The sequence below is a fragment of the Magallana gigas genome, chromosome 6, assembly GCF_963853765.1.
Source record: "Magallana gigas chromosome 6, xbMagGiga1.1, whole genome shotgun sequence".
Taxonomy (NCBI): Eukaryota; Metazoa; Mollusca; class Bivalvia; order Ostreida; family Ostreidae; genus Magallana; species Magallana gigas.
In genome coordinates, this window is record NC_088858.1 from 17,071,016 (window position 1) to 17,090,716 (window position 19,701).

Consider the following 19,701-nt stretch of genomic DNA (forward strand, 5'->3'; position numbering starts at 1 on the left):
GAACAGCAATGCACATGGACATCATAACTAACTAATCAGCCATATCGGGGGCTTGACATACACTAAGTAAAGTGGAATACCTCCAGGATTTGAACCTGGACCTCTTCAAATGCCATAATAAACTTCTGAAGCATGAAGTGTGCTAATCAATTACAACAAGGCATTCCACTGAATCTATGCATTGTATGTTGTTTTGTATGTTATTATCAGCCATAATCAGCCAGATCGGAGGCTTGACATACACTAAAGCGGAATACCCCCAGGATTTGAACCTGGACCTCTTCAAATGCCATGATAAACTTCTGAAGCATGAAGTGTGCTAACCAATTACACCAAGGCATTCCATTGAATCTATGCATTGTATGTTGTTTTGTATGTTATCATGACCTGTAAATAACTTTTGAAATGTTTGTCTACCTAAAAAATGAGTAGATATATGAGCAAAAGTGTCGATATGTATCACTGTTTATATTGTGCGATATACAGGGCTCGCTTATTACTCCCGTTCGGACATTCAATCGACGGTTCAGGGCCGTATAAAGCTAAATAAGCGAAGAAAATGTTGTATCAAGTCTAACCATGTTATTGATTCGCATATGAACCAGCAAGAAAAGGCCAAACAGGTCTAACTATAAGTGTGTCTATGTGATTTTACCTTTCTAGTCGCCATGTTGGATTCACCATAGAGCGCAGCCATTGGACGGGGGATTCCAGGCCTTCGTGCTTGCACTCGGAAGGCCTCGGGTACTAGGCTAGGGAACAAGAACGTAGAATTGGAGGTTGGCCTTCCCTGCCTTCCCAATCATCCGTCGGTGCCAGCCTTAAAAATAAAAACCATACTATTAATATAATGAAAAAAAGGACAGATTATATATAAGTTAATATACGAATAAAGATTAGAAAATCAAATTATTTAAAACTGGTTGTATTATATTTTCACAATATTAGTTTCAAAAAATATTAACTTTCATATGAATTTTATAAATTTATATTTATATAATATATATTATAATATTTATATATCAATATACTATTTGAACATAACAACAATAAACATGTACCTCGTTCGAAGTCCATGACGAAACCCTCAACCGCCAAGTCAGGCAAAAGACTGCATATCTTCTGGAACAACTATAACAGATATATATATATTGGTCAAGATCAAATTCAGTTTTGTAAGTTTTCTTTTACTACTATATTTTATATATATATTTTTTTAAATTTACTAATATATTGTTCTATAGTTTGCCAATTATTAATAATAGTTAGTAATTTACATTGACATTATGCTACTTTATTAATATACTTTCACGTTTAAATTGACATTATACTTACTGCTACGTAATCCCTCTTTCGGCGTCTCGACATCAGGACGAAGAGGAGAGGGAATTGCTTCATACAGTCGTCCTTCTGTATGAAACCATGGATGGAGAACATTTGTTCGAATGGTCGACGAATGATCATGAATGTACCATCCAAGTACAAATTCTTCGCTGATTTCCGTAGCTCCTTCTGAAGGGGGGTTGCAAGAGGGATGTGGCGCTCGTTCTCTACCCGCACGTCACCCTGTATGAAGTCTCTAAGGAACCGTTGGTCAATCTGGAAATACAATAGTAAATAAGTTGTTTGTTAACTTGTAAGATATATATGTATAAATGATATCCAATACGTTGTCAAATTCTCTATTTTATAAAACTGATGCATTATATATCAATATACTATCAAATTCCATAATAATATTAATAAAATACTGATGCATTTAAGTCAACTTTCTTATTGTTTTCTAATCATTTTTACTCATTATACCTCAAAGGTTAAGTCCTTAGGCTCTGCAGGCCTCAGCTTTTGTCGGATACGATTCGCAGCTCTCTGAAGATACTGTTGATTGGGCAGGTTAAAATCGTTCTCGTTGGTAATCGAGAAGGCGTCCTCTACCATGTCCCCAGATGCTCTGTATGGATGTTGAATGGCTTCCACTCGGACCTGCAATTTAAAATAAATAAATAAAAAAGTAAATAATATATAAATTAAAAAAAACATAAATAAAATTTTTGGTTTAGTAATCAATCAATACAATTATATTCAAGGTAGTAGCAAACTAACCTTTGCAGCTATAACTGTCCGCTTGAGTAGACCTGCCTCTGGTGGGTGGATGTGATCAATGTCTGGCTTACAATGTATCTTAAGTTAAGACTTAATCAACTGCGTTACGCCAAGTAAGTTTTGTGAAACAGCTATGATAAATTTTAGGTGCTTGCCAATTAATAACTTAGGCATATCTTAATTTCTATCAAAGGAAACATCATAGAAAAATCTCAGTGAAAGGGGTCCTGCTTCTTTATATTCTATAATGCTACACCAGAAATTAACTAATATAAGAATAATAAAGACTACGTTCTTTGTACAAGATTGCATCCTTAATAGTTAAAGCAATATGAGCTGCAATTTCCCTGCTGAACTTTTTTTTTTACGAAAATGTTATAGAAAAATGTTATTTTCTACTATAATGACAAAAAATATCATGGTTTCCGTTAAGAAGCCTTAATTGATGCAAAATTGAACTATCGTCGTCCTGTACAAAATTTGAACCGCTATATATTCCTTAAAAGATAAATCTTTGATCGTCTCATCATTTAGTTCTCTTCATTTTCTATGTTCAACTTGACTCTGATTTGCCTTCGCAGGACAGTTAAGGCAACATTTTGCTTTTAAACAGCAGTAAAAGGAGCTCGTTTTGCTTTTGTCTATTCATTTCTGCATAATGAATAGTTCTAAACTATTTTGGGTGTTATTGTAAAGATATGGGTCTCCTTTACTTGACCATGTCTAAATTTGTCGGTCACGTGACTTTTTAGGGTCACGTGGGCGTCTTTTAGACAAAAATCGTTAATGCTAAAATGAGACAAAAAGTTCAAGGGCAAGGCAAAGAAATTTAAGAGTAAGTAATATGGCAACATATTCAAAATTATCCATACATCATAGAAATCAGTGCTCATTCAGTTGTAAAGTTTACTAGTTATGTAAATTTCTTTAAAGACTGGCTACTTGTTCCTAAAATAGTGCATTTTTGTATATTTTCATTACAATTACAAAGTAAACCTTCATCTGTCAACAAATGAGCATCAGTTTTTATAAAGAACTCGTAAAAGGGAAGAAAATCATACCAAGTTTAATAATATCTATAGCCGTCTTGCACTTGTACTTTTGCATTTAATTTCTCAATCTAGAAGTCCTCTCAAATCAATACACATTTCAAACGCACAAGTGATCCCAAAAGGGGAGGTAACTCTTTGAGCGATAACTCTTTTGATATAGGCGCGATGTCATTTTATCACATAATCCGAATTAATTTTAGGATATGTTTCAACAGTACATTATGTAAATGGTTATTTAAACATAGTGCTTCTGTTTTATTTATTTTAAAAGAGACAAGATGGTTACGATGAATCGTCAGCATTTCCTCTGTTGTATCATGGATGTAAACAAAAAACCGTTGTGTATCAGTTCTCTTGGTTAACCGCATTCGCGGAGTTATTGGTTTCTTAATATTTTTTTAGTAATGGGAGAAAAATATATGAGAGCTAATTGTACACAATTTTTTGAGGGATTAGATGTCAACAGAGACAAATGAAGCCCCTGATATTAATAAACTAACTAAATTGTTCTCATAATATATATTAAAAAATAAGATATGGAGTATTTTTTTCATTATTTATGTGCAGCCTTTGCCCAATGACTGCATATTCTTTAGCACTGCTTGGGTCTGTTAATATCATTCTGGGGAGGGGGTTTAAAGGGGTAACTTTATTCTGTTTGCCAGGGGCCAGGTACCATAGTGTTTTACTATGTAAATTGTGAATTAAATTAGAATTTGCCACGGGGACTATACATGTAGATCTGCCCATGTATGAGGCCTTTTCCCATCCCCCATAAGCAATCAACAGTATTCACCTTTGTATTACACATGTTACACTTGTAATTTAAACACTCATTAAAATTGACTTTTATTTTTATTGAACACATGCAGAATGATTAAGATTAAGGAGAGGGGGGAGGGTTAGCATATCTATTCATTCCCAAAATAAATTCTAAACGCTCATTTCTCATTACCGAGAAAGGAAAGAGAGTGTGTAAATCCTGCAACAAGGCGATCAAAAGCCATTTTTGGTTCACATCAATATATTGAATTTAAATAAGTCTGAATTCTCCTATGTGAGAGACTCTCTCTCCCGCCCATTTACATACCATCCCCTTTCCACTTCTCAAACAAAGTTATATATATAGAAACAATTATATTTGGTTCATTTGTTTTATTAATTCAAGAAGATAAAGGGACTTTCTGAAAAAAAATTCTGTGACAACATTTAAACCTGACATATTCATGCAAACTCAAAATTGCAATTTCTTTTTATGATGTCAATGTGTTTATTGTATGACTTCTTTAGTTCTGGTCCTCTTCTCTCTTCAAAAACACAGTCTTCCTGTTTCTATAGTTCAGGTTTTTCTTTCCATCATTTCATCTTGTATATGACACCAGGATAAGGGTGTGGGTAAATGATCACCAATAAGAACATCATTTATGTAAATCTCAAGACAAAGCTGCTGCTAAGGTACCAGCTAAAATGAAAATTACATATATTTCAGTAAGTTTAACTTGTTATCAAAATGGCTGAAAGACTGAAATGGAGGATTTTCTACAATTTGATAGTCAATGGAATTTATTTATCTTAATAAACATTTCATTATGTTTAGATGTGCATTTAATTTTGCACAAATTCAAATACAGCTTTTCAGTTTGATCGATTTGAAATTATTCGCATCCTCACCCCTGATATGTGCATGATATTAGTTTAATTGCACCCCTTTATTTTACCCGGCCTGACCTTAAAAATGCACCCCTCTCTCTCTCTCTCTCTCTCTCTCTCTCTCTCTCTCACACACACACACACACAACTGATTTGATTGATTGATATTATATAATGCTGGTGCAGTCAGTGTGAATTAAAACATACCATGTATTGTTGATTTGTTGATGAGCAATATTCATAATTGTAGATTTATAAATAACATAGGTTTATATCAATCATTTTAAAACATTAAATGAAACCATTCGTACTTGAAAATACTTTTTCTAATTGAATTGTCTCAGAGAATAATCAGATTGGTCATTATTTCAATGATAAATTATTGAACTTATACATGTATGTTATTTACTTACATTTTCTTCCAGCCTTTTTTTTCAAATCAGTGTGACATTTTTCAAATTACTCTGCATTATCAAAATATAATTATGAGAAGTCATACAATTTAATTTACATGCATATAAGGACATGTCAACAGTAATTTGAACATTTTTGTGAAAGGTCTACATATATTATGCATGGATGGGTAAAATGACCAACACTTCAAATTTTATTTGAAAGTTACATATGCACATTCTACACAAACAATACCATATATATGACCATGAATGTAGATTCCTCATTTAGAGAAAATCAGATGGAGACATGCAGTCATTTGTTTATTATTATTTGGGTTTTTTTATTACCAATATACAGCATCATAAGTATGAACCCAGGTGACAAGATTTCAAACAGTGTTTTGGTAGTAATATACTGAAGAATTAATGTGCATAAACATTTTAATATATCAACTGGATGAATGTGTAAACATTATAAATGAACTGTCATTGAAGAATTTTGAACACAGTAGAAAGGTGTTATTGATCAGCTGTTCATCAATTTCCAGAAAATGAAATCAGCATCTTTTAGCCTGCACTGTACTGATTTTCAGAAAATCAAATCAGCTGTTTTCACACAGTCTTTGTATTGTTTACTTACAAATTGAAATAAAAACAAACAGCTGTGTAAAGCTAAATATTGTCAGTACAAGTACTATGAACTGATTCGTGTCGATTGGTGAACATGATCAACAATTTAACGGACTGGCAATAAAGCTACATGTACAATGTACATTGTATAGGCCTAAATGTAAACAATGCAGTCTCTCTTCATGTTTTGAACGAAACAACACATTAAGTCGATCAGAAATGCATCAACAGTATAAAATCACAATAAAATAGTTATTGAGCTATCTGGTATATTACAAATACACTGTATATCTAATCTACATACCTGATAAATCATCAAAAGATCGCCATCATCGGGAATACCATCTACACGTGTTTACATCGTCTGACGAGCGCTTTTGGGACGCAGATTCACACCCATACGACAGATGCGTTATGGAAATTCTTCGTATATTCTGATTGTTGTAAACTTATAAAAACACACATGAGTCATTCGTAGTTATATTTTGCTTATGAAGTATTAAATTAGCCGTATTTTATGCTTAAACTGCTGTTTTCGGTATATATTCTATATATGGTAATACAGAGGCGGGGCGTATATTATGACGTCATAACTCATTATCCCTTCATTAGCATATCAAAACGATGTGTTGCCTTATCTGTCCTGCGTTATTATAATCTCATCATTAAATTTGTACTCTTTGGTAAATGGTTGATCAATTATATAAATTGTCGGAAACTTTGATATCGAAGATGGGGGACACACACCATTTCCAAAACAACAACCCAGAAATTACAGTAACAAACACATTTATTATAACAACAGTAATTAATATGTCAGGCCGAAACGACTAGGTATCTAAGGCCGAATCTCGCTAGGGCCGAACATATCTAGAGCCAAGCGGAGAAAAGGCCGAAACGACTTGTTACCATCTCAAGCTACTGTGTAGTGTCAGAGTTATTGCAATGTTTGTGCTTATTATATATGTGTGTATCTATGCAATGTGTATCGTTCCGATCCTCTCAATTGTCGTTTAAGGTATTCGATGTATAACGACCACATTTTGTACCTAATAAATGAATGGTCCGATATTCTTAATCATGATATCATTTTAAACTGTCTCTTTATTAAAATATGAAATAAAATTAATCATTTACCGCAGATATTTTGACGAAATTAAAATTTTCTTTTTTTATCAAGGGGAGATTAACTCTTTAAAAAATCTTAAATTGCAAAATGACCATCTCCTTATATGTTGTCTTTCGTGTGAATTTGGGTCATTTCAATTTCATTGTTATCTAGCAATACATATTTAACTAGTTTAAAATAATTCAAAATTGTTCAATATCCCTTCGTTATACATTGAATACCTTAACTGTATTCCACCTGTATCTCAGGCGACTGTGTAGTGCGCAGCCAGCGCGCTAGGTTCCGTTCGTCATCGAAAGCAAGATTTTTGTCTTTCCTAGACGGCCGAGTGGGTAGCGCGGTGGCCGCTCACTGCTAGCGCGGTGGCAGCTCACTGCTAGGAAAATGGGTTCCAGAGGTCGTGAGTTCAAGCCTCGTTCGGGGCGGAGGTGGAGCTCCAACAAAATTGAATTTCCCTGTGCTTTATATAAATATCTATATCATTCACTATAGGAAGGTATATGTCAATTTGAGAGTTATTGCAATGTTTGTGCTTATATATATATATATATATATATATATATATATATATATATATATATATATATATATATATATATATTCTGAGTATTCTTTTCTTCCTAGCAAGTTGTTATCATAAAAAAGGTATATTTACTTTTGTAAATATGACGGCCTCATGATGTCTTAAAGTTGAAACAATTTTAAAATTAATCGTGTAGATAACTGCACGCAATATAGAGTAATATTATTTAAAGATATACATTGTAATACTCATTGGGTATTGTAACAGTAAGATAGCCCACAAAATCCTGAGAAATGCTACGCTAAAGAAAAGTTTAGGGGATGCGTGAATCATTTTAATAAAATGCATAACACAAATTCTAAACAATTGCATGAATCTAATTTTTTCCTCTAAAACATCCTCCTTTTTAGCAATTTTCAATACATTTTAAGGTCATCAAATATAAACTTATATTCTAAAATTAATGTAAAAAAAACCCCCACAAAACAGTTGTCATTTTTATTTTTAAAAAAACTGATACAAAAGATACATTTGTACGGAAAGATTACTGAATAAAATATTAAGAATTGTAACAAAATTTAACTAATCAAATTTTTGTAGTTTTATGATTAAATTGCTTAATTTTTTTAACAAAATGTAGGCTTAAATTAGTTTTTTATTTAAAACTTTGAGAACATGAAAACTATAATTTCACTTTATTAAACAATTTCAATTTGGAAAAAGGATATGAATAAATATAAAACATATTAATTTTCCTTTCAAATATTTCTAAGAAAATTGATTGTATGCTTTGTGAAAAATAGTAGGAGTCTTAATTTGTTTAATATAACCATGTGATACGAACTAGGTACTCAAAGTATTACACCGACCCTATTAAAATATGAAAAATCTAACACAGTTTTGTAAAAACCATGTTAACAGTTTATGTATATACTACAATGTCAGTGCAAATACACTGTTTTAAAGAGTAAAGTACATGTAGTAAAAGAGCAAAACTGTCTAACATTAAAAAAACAATTTATTACTCTGCTGCTAATGCATCATTACCAACACAAGGTTTACATAATAATTCCGTTAATTTCAATAATGATTATTACATATTTTTAATAAATTGTAAGCAAAACTATCAATAATGACGTCACGTGAGTAAAAAGTTATCTTAAACAATCAATACATACATGTATTGTTTAGATAAGTCAAATGTTCTATACAGAATGTATTAAAAATGATTTGTAAAAAGAAACAATTTGCCAAAAAAAACAAAAATATTTATATACTACTCTCTCTCTCTCTCTTCTAAGTTCTGCCTTTTGAGGATATTGCCTAAGCTGGTTCTACTTTCCCTCCACAACACCCCACTATTTTCGAGACTGCCAAGAAATAGAAAAAAATAACCCGTCAAATATTCTGCATTGAGAGCCATGAAATCAAATATAATGCTTTTTTTGGATTCAGAATGTGTAGTCGTTATGGTGATTTACGTAAGCTTAGAAGTCTGAAGGAACATTGATACTAAGTTAATTGATATATATTGTATTGTAACTTACCTATATGTAAAACAACCAAAACGACAATCATGAGACCGACGAGACCTCCTATTATGATCCCAATCAATGCTCTATAAAGACAATACATAGGATATAGTAGGTCATAAAAAGTGTAAAGTAATATATATTACCATGAATATTATGTCAAGACATATTATGTAAATTTGGTTTTTATCAAACTATTTCCATAAGATTTAGAAACCAGCAAGTATATGATTAACTTGTCTAATAGGGTTAATTTATTTTCTTAATTTTTTTCAAATAACCTTTCATTAACACAGCAATGCATATTCATTTATTTAAAAAAGCCACATGAAATATTTTATTCATAGCAGAACAATGCATTTGAACTTCGAAATATGAATGAAGCTGTTTTAGAACATTGGTTGAATAAGATTTGGCTTTCCTGGAGTACTAGTACATGTACTTATATTTGATCAATGCAAGTGGTGCTTGAAGATCAACTCTCTTGACAAAATGTTTTGAATTTCAGTATAAATATGTAATACTTAGTTCTATACTAAGCATGTCATGAGTATAAACATTGAATACTAGGGTGTTACATTGAATAGTTTTACTTTGAGAACTTGTTGTTCTGATGAATTCCATCATTTCGTCAATACTTAATTACTTAATTGCTCCGCCTACCCCTTAACAATGATTCATCATTTCTACAGAAGAAAAAATAATTTGCAGTGGAATGTAATCCGTTCATACCAATATTATTACGCCGAAAAAAGTCTTGGTTTTAACAACTGGAACACTTTGGACGGTTACCAATTTACCTTTTGTTGCAAAGATACAAAAGTGATAGAAGTAACATTAAGTTAAACATCAGCTAACCTCAAGCCAAAGCATGTGTTTCCCATACAGATAGATCCACTCCTACATCTAGCAGAACATAGCGCTCCAACTACAAAGATGGAAGACCAAAACAATATAAGGTAATGTAGTTTTATATGGTTTGTATATTGTCCTTTCTGACATATAGTCATATTGAAGATATTATTTGAAAAATAATATATATGTCAGAAACGACAATATCCTAAATCACATTAACAATAAAAATCGAATAAAGTTTTATGTCTCAATTAAATAGGGAATTCTTTCTTCCCTGCACATAATTAACATGTCTTTTAATGTTTAAAAAAAAATTCAACCCTTTTCTTTACTATATTTATTTAATGCGTGAATTGATCAACCATTAATATGATCAACTCTTCCGAACCAATCGGAGTTGACAAAAGCTGTCAGAGTTATTTTCATACGCAAGAGTCGAAAATTTGAAGTTTCGGTAATAAATGTTATTAAATAGTCTTGATTTAAAGTTGACATGAATTCATAAATACGCATTATTTCCTTATATCCGACAACCGCTATATTAGTTGTCGATTTATATTGTTCTGCTTATCGGTCCACACTCCTATATAAGGCTGATATCACTTTTCATGCTTCACCACATTTAAAAAAATATTGTTTTATGTCTCTGGAAAATCCCTGCACAGGTATTATCAAATGAACGACGAAACAAGAGAGACAGAAATCCAGGTACGCATATTTCAAAAAGCCCTTATAGTTGTAGAATTTTTTTCCTGTGTCTGGCTAACATCGCTCATGTAGAGAACGATGGAAACGATGTAACGTGGTCCCTTTGCTTTCATTTACTATTATTAATGTACTGGATGAAGTGCCGTCGGGGACCTCTAAAAGATGCACGCAGACGTTATGCACTCAGTATGAACGACACGCGTGTTAGATATTCATGCGAATTAAGGCAGCACTATATGTGCATATAATAGGGATACATTGGAAAAGCTTTCAAAGAATAATTATAGTTTATGTTTTATTGATTCAGGCACGTAGCATCGTTTTTGAAAGTGGAAGGGGGGGGGGGCAGAAAAAAAAAAGGAAAAAAAAGGGAAATTTTAGGTTTCTTGAAATCTTCAAAATCCTAATCCCTGGGGTGGGGTGGGGGGGGGGCCTGGCGTACTATATAACTTCAATTTCACTCCTCATTTCCTCATTTTCATATCAATTTTTTACATACTCCCAAAAAACTGGGGGGGGGGGGCAACTCCATGATTTTTCTATTTTTTATATGTAGATTTTAAAAAATTGTTTGCTGCGAGAAAAGGGGGGGGGGGCAGCCCCCCCCCCCCCCCCCCCCCTGATGCTAGGTGCCTGTGATTGATAGTTACCTTTATTTTTACACATAATTTACTACAATTTGTAGATCATGCATTTAGAAGTCCTTGCATCATTAATGCCTTGATCGGAAAGTAACCGACCGTAATTTTGTCGAACGGTATATATATAACCCCTGTGATAGTTCAGTAGCGATCAAATCTAATATCGCGAACAAAGGCTTTTATGAATTCATGTCAGCTTTATTCTAAATTATGTGAAATACATAAATATCATTAGAGATTACAGTTAAAGGAAATAGCATATTGAGTTGATTGTAACTTATTCCATCTGATAACTCTTCTTTGTCAAAATGATATCCTATTTTGGGTATTCAATGAATGAAAGATAAATATTTCATATCTCATATTGCTTATGACAACCGTCGGATCATTTATATGATTGCAAGGGGACGCGTAAAATAAGGAATATACAGTGTTGAAAATTATATTTGCCTCCAGAAAGACGTACTGTAAATTGTATTTCGCAAGGTCACAACAAATGCATAACACAGTTTAAAACAGGTCACAACAAATTCATGACATAGTTGAAAAAATCAATAGGTTTATATTTGATATGACGTAAGGAGGTCGACTTTAGTTTTCATTGCGCATGTTTTTCGCTTTTTCTACTAAGATACATAGTGTTAATACCTTTTATGAGTTTTTGATACCATTTTAAAATTCCTCAACAAAACAACATTGAGAAGGTGACAATCTCAAAGGGCCCAGCTTTGATAGTAGACATTAAGATAAAAAGAGTTTCAGATCAGATGGTTTGACATTGACCTATAACTTGAAAATTTTCCAGCTGGCATAGAAATTATAAATCAATCTCATTACCTCTTACATACAAGCATTTTTTGTTTAATTTGAACAGATTAACCAAATGGGAAAAAAATCTATCGTCTAAAACTGATTATAAAGAGATCTGTTATGACCTTCACGTTGACTTTGTGCAAGGTCACTGCACGCCGTTATCCAAAAGCTATGTTTCATTTAAGTATTAGCCTAAAAAGGATAAGTGGGGACTATATATGCTCGTAAAAAGGATTAATATTTGATCTGATATGACATTGACACTTGATCTACAAACATCATTTGAGGTCACTGCATACCCTTTTATCAAAGGCATCATGTGGGTGTTGTATGAGCCAGATTGGGGCTAAAATAGGGATAACTGGAAAGCATATACGCTCTGAAAGACTTTTGCATGATCCACTATGATCTTGACCTACAAACTTTATTCAAGGCTTAGTGTTAAATCTAAAGCGAACTAGCGTGGCGTGGCGCCATGCCCCATTTTATCAGCGCCATGCCCTTTTTCTAAACGCCATGCCCTTTTAATAGTAACCAGCTGGTTTTAATAGTTAAAGTAAATTTAATTCAAAACCACCATTGCCCTAGCCTCTGTTTAACCAACACTCGATGGACTTCACGCACGGGTGACCCGAGACAATAGACGATACTAGAGAGGCCCAAGCTGAGGGGGTATACACAGCTGTCCTGTATGAATGGGTGATTTGACAGCTAATTACTGGTACATAATTTCATAAATAACATCTGAATTATCTCCTTGAAATTAGTAGGCTAATTGTACAAGCTAGCTTATCATTGAGACATCGTAAGCATGGTAAGGTTATCTATAAATAGAATTAACACAAAAGAATATATTTCATGAAGATAATTTGAAATTTTAACACTGAGGCACCTAAAACCATGTTTTGACTAATAAAAAATTTGAATAAAATGTAGATGTGAAGTTTTCTTATTCCTTTTTAAGCTTTTAAACAATCGTCAGATTAACCAGAATTTTCTCTGTTTCCCAAAAAACGTAACTCTTCTTCCTGAAGGATGCAGAAACTTAATTCACAATAAAGATTGGTTATGCAGATTTTAATGCAAATTATTTTTAAAAAGCTTAAAACAACAATTTAAATATCCAAATTTCTGTGGTAAAAAGGGTTTAATAATTTACTGCATATTCTCTTGACTGAAAAGTGGACAGGCATAGCCTACATCAATGCTATTCCTGTCCACTTCTCAAAAGATAATATTGTCTACATTATACATGTTCTATGATTCATTACTGGATACAGATGTGTTAAAGTTCACATATTACATAAAGCCTAAATGAAATAAAGAATTTTTAATGCAGTTTACTTTAAAACTAGTCAGACCAATGCCATGACTGTTCTAAGGGATAAAAATAAATGTAAATCAATTTAAGAAAGAAAAAAAAAAAGATTGATTCAGAAAATAAAATATTGAATAAAACTTATGTGAATTCAAAAGCAAATCATTTATTGTTCAATTATCTTGTTTTATCACAGATCTCGAGGGCACACTTGATTACGATGCAAAATTTTCCTTATAATACGCTTGTTTCAAGGATTATAATAATATTACGGTACCGTAGAAAAAGGTGCCCCTTTCAAAGTTTTATAATAATTACCGCGAAGAAAAGTGCCCTTTTTATCAATTATTTAACATGCCCTTTTCAAATCCTAGATTTAACACTAAAGGCTTCTGCACACCTTTTGACCATAGACACTATGGGAGAAAGAGTTTAAATTGGACCAATGAAAGAGAAGATATGCTCCAGACAAGGCTTTCATTATTAATTCTGCTATGACCTTAACCTTGGACCCAGAAACATGTTTCAAGGTCACTGCAAACCCTTTATCCAAAGACACTATGTGGGTGAAGTATAAGCAAGAGCACTGCCTGATCACTATATGGCGCCAGCAGAGCGTGGCCCTGATAAACATCACAGATAAAAATATTCAGATTTTTTTTTGGGGGGGGGGGGAGGTTATTTTCTAAACGACTGTCCTGTTGTTTGTTAGGTGAGCGTTGCCATTGTGCTTTAATGACGTTATGATAAAACGACGCTTTGTAGGAGTAAGTTCTAAGAAAGAACATAAGTGAAAAAGTGAAAGTTGTGCGCCTTCGAAATTTACATAAGAGAATGCTATCATTAAATGTTTTTCTTAATTTTTCAATGAATATATTGTACTTATCTACAATTTGTATTGAAAAATAGTGCAGAATTTCGTGCATTTTGTGATGACCCCCAATAAAAGGAATAATTTGGTCTTCTAAGGTAGAAAATTATAATATTATATAAATAGTGCCTGTTTGGGAAGGTAACTGTAGAAATTTCAATTTCAACAGTTACCCTCCCAACTAGGCACTATTTATTTTATTATACTAAATGTCTTTATTTGAAAGAAAATTTTATTGCTTTTATATAGAAATGAAGTGAATTCTATAGCGAACCTTACGCGCATGTAACAATTCGTTGTGTTATCCGTTGCCAAGTGTGTTGCTAACGCTGAGGTTAATAGAACGGATTATCAACTGCGTCTAAACCAATCAGATTTCAGTATTTAACATGAAAGTATAATAATATTACTTATCACCTATCACAATTTGAGGAAAATCGTTATTTTATTATTTTGCATAAAATCTGACGACAATTTCCTTTATATTCCTATAGGAATTAGACCTGTACTTTGAGATCCCCTTAAAAGAATCAGCTGATAGTTTTATTTTAAACTTCGCAAATAATTACGTTTCAAACGCGAAAAGCATCGCGTACATATGTACGCTATTTCAACTCGATAGAGAAAGCAAACTAAATCACTTAATATAGATATGTTCCTTAACATAAAATTAATGAATGACAGTTTTCATATTCATTCATCCTTTGCAATTGCTAGCAATAGGGCGCAAAAAGGGCTTGGTATTTGGTAAACAAGAGATGTTTGTGAAACACTTATGTCCCCCTCTCTTGGAAACACCCATGAAGAAAATGAACGGAAACTGCAAATAATTGGATTTTTTCTAAGTCAAAGGGGCAAATCTCTGTTTCAAAATTGCTCGAACGTACCCAAATTTAAACGTGATCTAGATATTATAATAGTAAATGTGTGTGCCAAATTTCATTTTAATACGGGCAGCCTCTGCGAAGAAAATGAACGGAAACTGCAAATGAGTGGGATTTTTCTAAGTCAGACGGGCATAACTCTGTCGAAAATTGCTCGAACGTGCCCAAAATCGAACCCAACCTAGATATTATCCTGATAAATCTGTATGCAAAATTTCATTTCAATACGGTACAACCTCTGCAAAGAAAATAAACGGAAACTGAAAATAAGTGGAATTTTACTTAGTCCATGGGGCATAACTCTGTTGAAAATCTGATCATACCCAAAATCGAACTTGACCTAGATTTTGTTGTAAGAAATGTATAAACCAAAGAACTATATATGATATTTGTCAAATTTGGCCCCCATAATTCGCTGTTTTTAAAATGATTCAGGTACATTAATTTGTTGTGCTATTTTACAAAAGAGTTGACATAAAATATGTTTTTCACTTATTTTTTTTTATATATATCCACTCACTGGCAGTATATGACGTCAGAAGTGACGCTATTTTTATAATTCAATCAAAATCAGTCAAAAATTTACATTTTTCTTATCTTTTTTCGAATGGGAAATATAGAGCGACTCTTTGAACAAGAACGAACTTTTTGCCACTTATAAGTGTTGGAGAGATACATCTTTGCTGAAAATATTTTGTTTGTTCAAGCAGTCGCTCAATGTTTCCTTAAAGAAAAACTGCTTCAAAACAAGCCGTTTTATGCTAAAAATGAGAAAATGGCGGGAAAAGGTAAACTCTATGATGTCATAATTTTAAATTGTGGGCACGAAAACCAAAATGATAATTTTGAAAAAACTTCAAATAAATATATTTGTACAAATAAAACAAAGAATTACAATGTTCATTTAAGGGGGCCACTTTGGGCTCAAACCATATATAGTCCTTTCATTTCAATACGTGCAACCTCTGCGAAGAAAATGAACGGAAACTATTGGTGGACCGACTGACCGACGGATAGCAGCAAAGCAATATGCCCTCCTTTCTTCGAAGGGGGGGGGGGACATAAAAAGAAAACAAAAGTTCTTTTGAATCATTTTTTGTTGATCTCAAAATAGTGAAAGGAAATTCTCTAATTAAAAGGTATGTATAAACAACAAGAATGCACAGCCAAATGTAGTACGTTTACAGTATATGAAATTTATTATTAAATATATAAACTTACCATGATCAAGAAATAAAAGAACTAAGCAAAGCCCAGTCATAATGGAAATAATTTTAGGCATTGTGGTATAATGCAGCTTCTCCCTACTCCTTCATTTAAAGTTGTTTTTAGTTATGCCTAAATGCAACAACATACGAATGATTTTATTGAATTCAAAGTCATCGATAGGTCAACGAATGATGACGGAGTTATTTAAAACCAAATATATACGTCTTTAAAATTTCCAGTTAACAAAAATGTAAATTTGCTTCCTGCCTTATATATGTTTGGATTACAAACAAGCTTGGTGATTGTGACTACTTATAAACTGTAAAAATATTATTGAAATTAAGGACTAGGTTAATATTTACAAAAATGTTTAAATTTAAATTTGAAAGCTGATAAATTAAATTTTTTACATTGCTTAAAAATAATGTATGACATAAATATAATTTTTAATTCAAAATGTATATTTGAGAGGTAATTTGTTTATCACCCAGGCTCCTTAAACTATACTTTTTTAGTTTCGTAGTTAATTTTTACATTGATTACCAGTTAGATACTTGAAGTTCATAAAACAATTTAAACTTCCGTATCTCCGGAGTATAACGTTTCAAACAATTATAGTGAACTACGCATAAAATTTTAAAAGATTGTAAATATAAAAATCTAGTGCGCAGTTAACTAAAGAATGAGGTTTATTTTTAACCTTAACAGTCAGGAAGTTTAAAAATCATCAGACCGTGTTCGAAAGAACTTTTAAAGTTTATATTCATAACTCATAAACATATTTTGTTTAGTTCTCTACGAGTCCAACTGTCATTTAATCAAAGTACTGGAGTACTGAGGGGAGTTGATTTTATCGGTTATCATTTATTTTAAAATCAACTAATCTTGCATGGCATTTAGTTTCTAGTCTGTGTTTGAATTACGCACTTTTTTATTATATGATTTTTTAGACCTTTCCCACAAGAATTTCGAGAAACCCCATATGAATCATGTTGTGCAATATTTAAAGGTAGATTTCAAACTATGCATTAGTAATCGAAACAATTCTAAAAATCGTATGGATCCAAGCACTATTGATATCGAACTCTAGTGTCGTTTAACCAGACACTCGGCTGTCTCCGTTAATCTGCAAGAGAGCCTCTCTGCTTGTCGGAGATTTACAGAGACAGCCGAGCGTCTGGTTGAACGAGACTTTATTACACTGTGGCGTAGGAACATTTGAAACTACAAAAATATCTAAATTGTTCGTATTATATAATGTCTGACTATTTTCAAAGTGTTTATAGATAACTTTCCTTGAAAAACAATGCTTCAGCATACATTACATCGAATATTTCTATTATTTTCAAGAACTAAGTCTTGTCAGTGGTGATGATTTGTGCTTAGATCCAAACACTGTTTCACTTTCGGTTTGCCAGAGAAACTGCATAGGAGAGTTGATTGAAATCAACTCCCAAAAACAGAAAGTACAAAAGCGACCCCACTAATATAAAAAAAAAAACAACTGTGCCTTTACAATTGCATGAGTGTCATAATTCCTACACATACTGTCTAGGAATCATATATATACATTTAATCAAGAATCATTCTGATGTATGAGAAAATTGTAATAACAATTTGCAAAAAAATAAAAATAAACCTATCATTTTCGTTAAAAACTTTATGATCATAATTACATGACCTAATATTGAGAAGGTGCAAGACTGATTGGAAATAATTTTGTCCATATTCGTTAACTTTGAGGATGGCTTTTATGAGTCTATATTTTCATAGATAAACTAAAAATGGCTAGTATACATGTTTAGCTAAAAGCAATCCCGTCTGCCATCCACAGGTGGCCAGACATAATTCTCATTTCAAGGGCATCTATATTACTATATTAAGATAATAAACTCGAATTTTTTGCCTTAATACCGAGAAATCGGAAGAGTACTGTGTTTTGTTTTACGTATTTTAAACATCATTGGTACTTAAAGATTACCAATTTGTTTTGATTTTTCTCAATCAAGCGTCGCTGATTATTAATGAATGAAAATTCCTTTAAAAATTGCGGATATCATCTGGATTTCTTGGATTTTACAATATTGCGCTTGCACGTCATATTCACGCTAAATTACGAGAGGCTCTTTAGTTAATGTTTCTACAATATCACATTTGCATGGATAAACTCAGAAACGATAATACAAATACGTGTACATTTTCAGTGAAAAGTTGCTATATGTTCTTCATCAAAGAAAATACGAGCGATAACTCTAACTCAGTGCATTGAATATGAAAAATCCCGTGAATGTCGAATGTCAACATGGTTTGTAAATTAGAAGCGAGTAAAAACGTTGGTGAAAAAGTTTTGAATTCTTCATTGACATGAATTAAATTTTTTAGATGAAAGGTATTTACAGCCTAAAAATGGTTTGTTGTGAATAATTTGACTGTCATTTTCAATGCAGCTTCACTAATTTTCTCCAAAATCGTTTCCGAGCGATTTTGCAATTTTTTGCTACATTATGGATATATGAGTATATTAATTGTGGAGAGGACCTGTCCCGAGACACAGATTTTTCTAACTAAGCAGAGTGTAGTGAAATTATTAGCATAATTGTTGGCTTAAGAGCTGCCTAAAGCTTGGTTATGTAAATTTCAACTAATCGGCCGGTGTGTCGATGTATCTATTTCGTAAATGTCCAATATTATATACAATATGTCAACACGTACACGCACGGGTCAAAGTCGAGTTTAAATTAAAAATGTAACTTGGTCCCTTATCTTGCGTCTCATGCTTCAGCTTTTCAGTATTTTACCTTTAAAATGGTGTTCCAATATTTGCATTCATCCAAACCTCATTGTGCATGTAGAGCACATTAGTGCTTTTGGCTAGCCAATTTTTACTTTACTAATAACATGTCAATGAAAAATGACATAAACAAACTGTCAACCGTCTCAAAAATCCATGAAACGAAATAAAAATTCAAAGCAGAGCAACACGGACCTAAAAAAAGATAGAGGTAGGATCAGGTGCTTAGGAGGAGTGAGCATCCTCTATTTGTTTATTCCAAAAATTCAAAAACTCTGTTGGTTGTTTTGTTTTATATAATAAGAATACTTCTAAATCACGTTATTCAAAATGATTTATTATAAAATATGAACAAACTGTACAACTCCCCCCCCCCCAAAAAAAACCCTCTTGCCTTCACCAAACCTTAACTTTGATAAGCAACTTCATCCTTTTCCTTTCCTAAAATGTAATCATTTCTTTCATCAAAATTCAAGATCAGGATAAAATAATACGACGAATAACACCCTCTCCACCATAGCTCCGGCCTTAGGTGTCATTAAATTTAAATAAAGATTACTTAATTGGTTTTCTAAATATGCAGTTAGTTTATATATT

At 32.5% G+C, this 19,701-nt stretch overlaps 1 protein-coding gene and 2 long non-coding RNA genes across 3 annotated transcripts; all 3 read right to left on the reverse strand.

Moving 5' to 3' along the window:
- Positions 1-752: 752 nt before the first annotated feature.
- LOC105318372 (uncharacterized) lies at positions 753-2,673 on the reverse strand. The gene is made up of 5 exons (XM_034468330.2): positions 2,104-2,673; positions 1,807-1,983; positions 1,336-1,599; positions 1,062-1,131; positions 753-820 (listed from the first exon to the last, which is right to left on the reverse strand). Exons 2-5 carry the CDS (start codon positions 1,936-1,938, stop codon positions 753-755), a joined length of 534 nt encoding a protein of 177 aa, XP_034324221.2. The 5' UTR covers positions 1,939-1,983; positions 2,104-2,673.
- Positions 2,674-3,807: 1,134 nt separating this feature from the next.
- Positions 3,808-6,841, reverse strand: LOC136276567 (uncharacterized). Its single transcript, XR_010715083.1, has 3 exons — positions 6,135-6,841; positions 5,219-5,269; positions 3,808-4,617 (listed from the first exon to the last, which is right to left on the reverse strand). It is a non-coding gene; the product is annotated as an uncharacterized lncRNA (long non-coding RNA).
- Positions 6,842-8,482: 1,641 nt separating this feature from the next.
- Positions 8,483-16,536, reverse strand: LOC117688971 (uncharacterized). The gene is made up of 4 exons (XR_010715210.1): positions 16,326-16,536; positions 9,873-9,942; positions 9,030-9,100; positions 8,483-8,852 (listed from the first exon to the last, which is right to left on the reverse strand). It is a non-coding gene; the product is annotated as an uncharacterized lncRNA (long non-coding RNA).
- Between the last annotated feature and the right edge of the window lie 3,165 nt (positions 16,537-19,701).

Bases quoted from the DNA above. Each gene is read 5' to 3' on its own strand.
- LOC105318372 (XM_034468330.2), bottom strand. From the start codon at position 1,938: ATGGTAGAGGACGCCTTCTCGATTACCAACGAGAACGATTTTAACCTG. The intron at 1,600-1,806 runs GTATAATGAGTA...TTGTATTTCCAG, and splicing joins CTAAGGACTTAACCTTTGAG to ATTGACCAACGGTTCCTTAG. The intron at 1,132-1,335 runs GTAAGTATAATG...TATCTGTTATAG, and splicing joins GAAAGAGGGATTACGTAGCA to TTGTTCCAGAAGATATGCAG.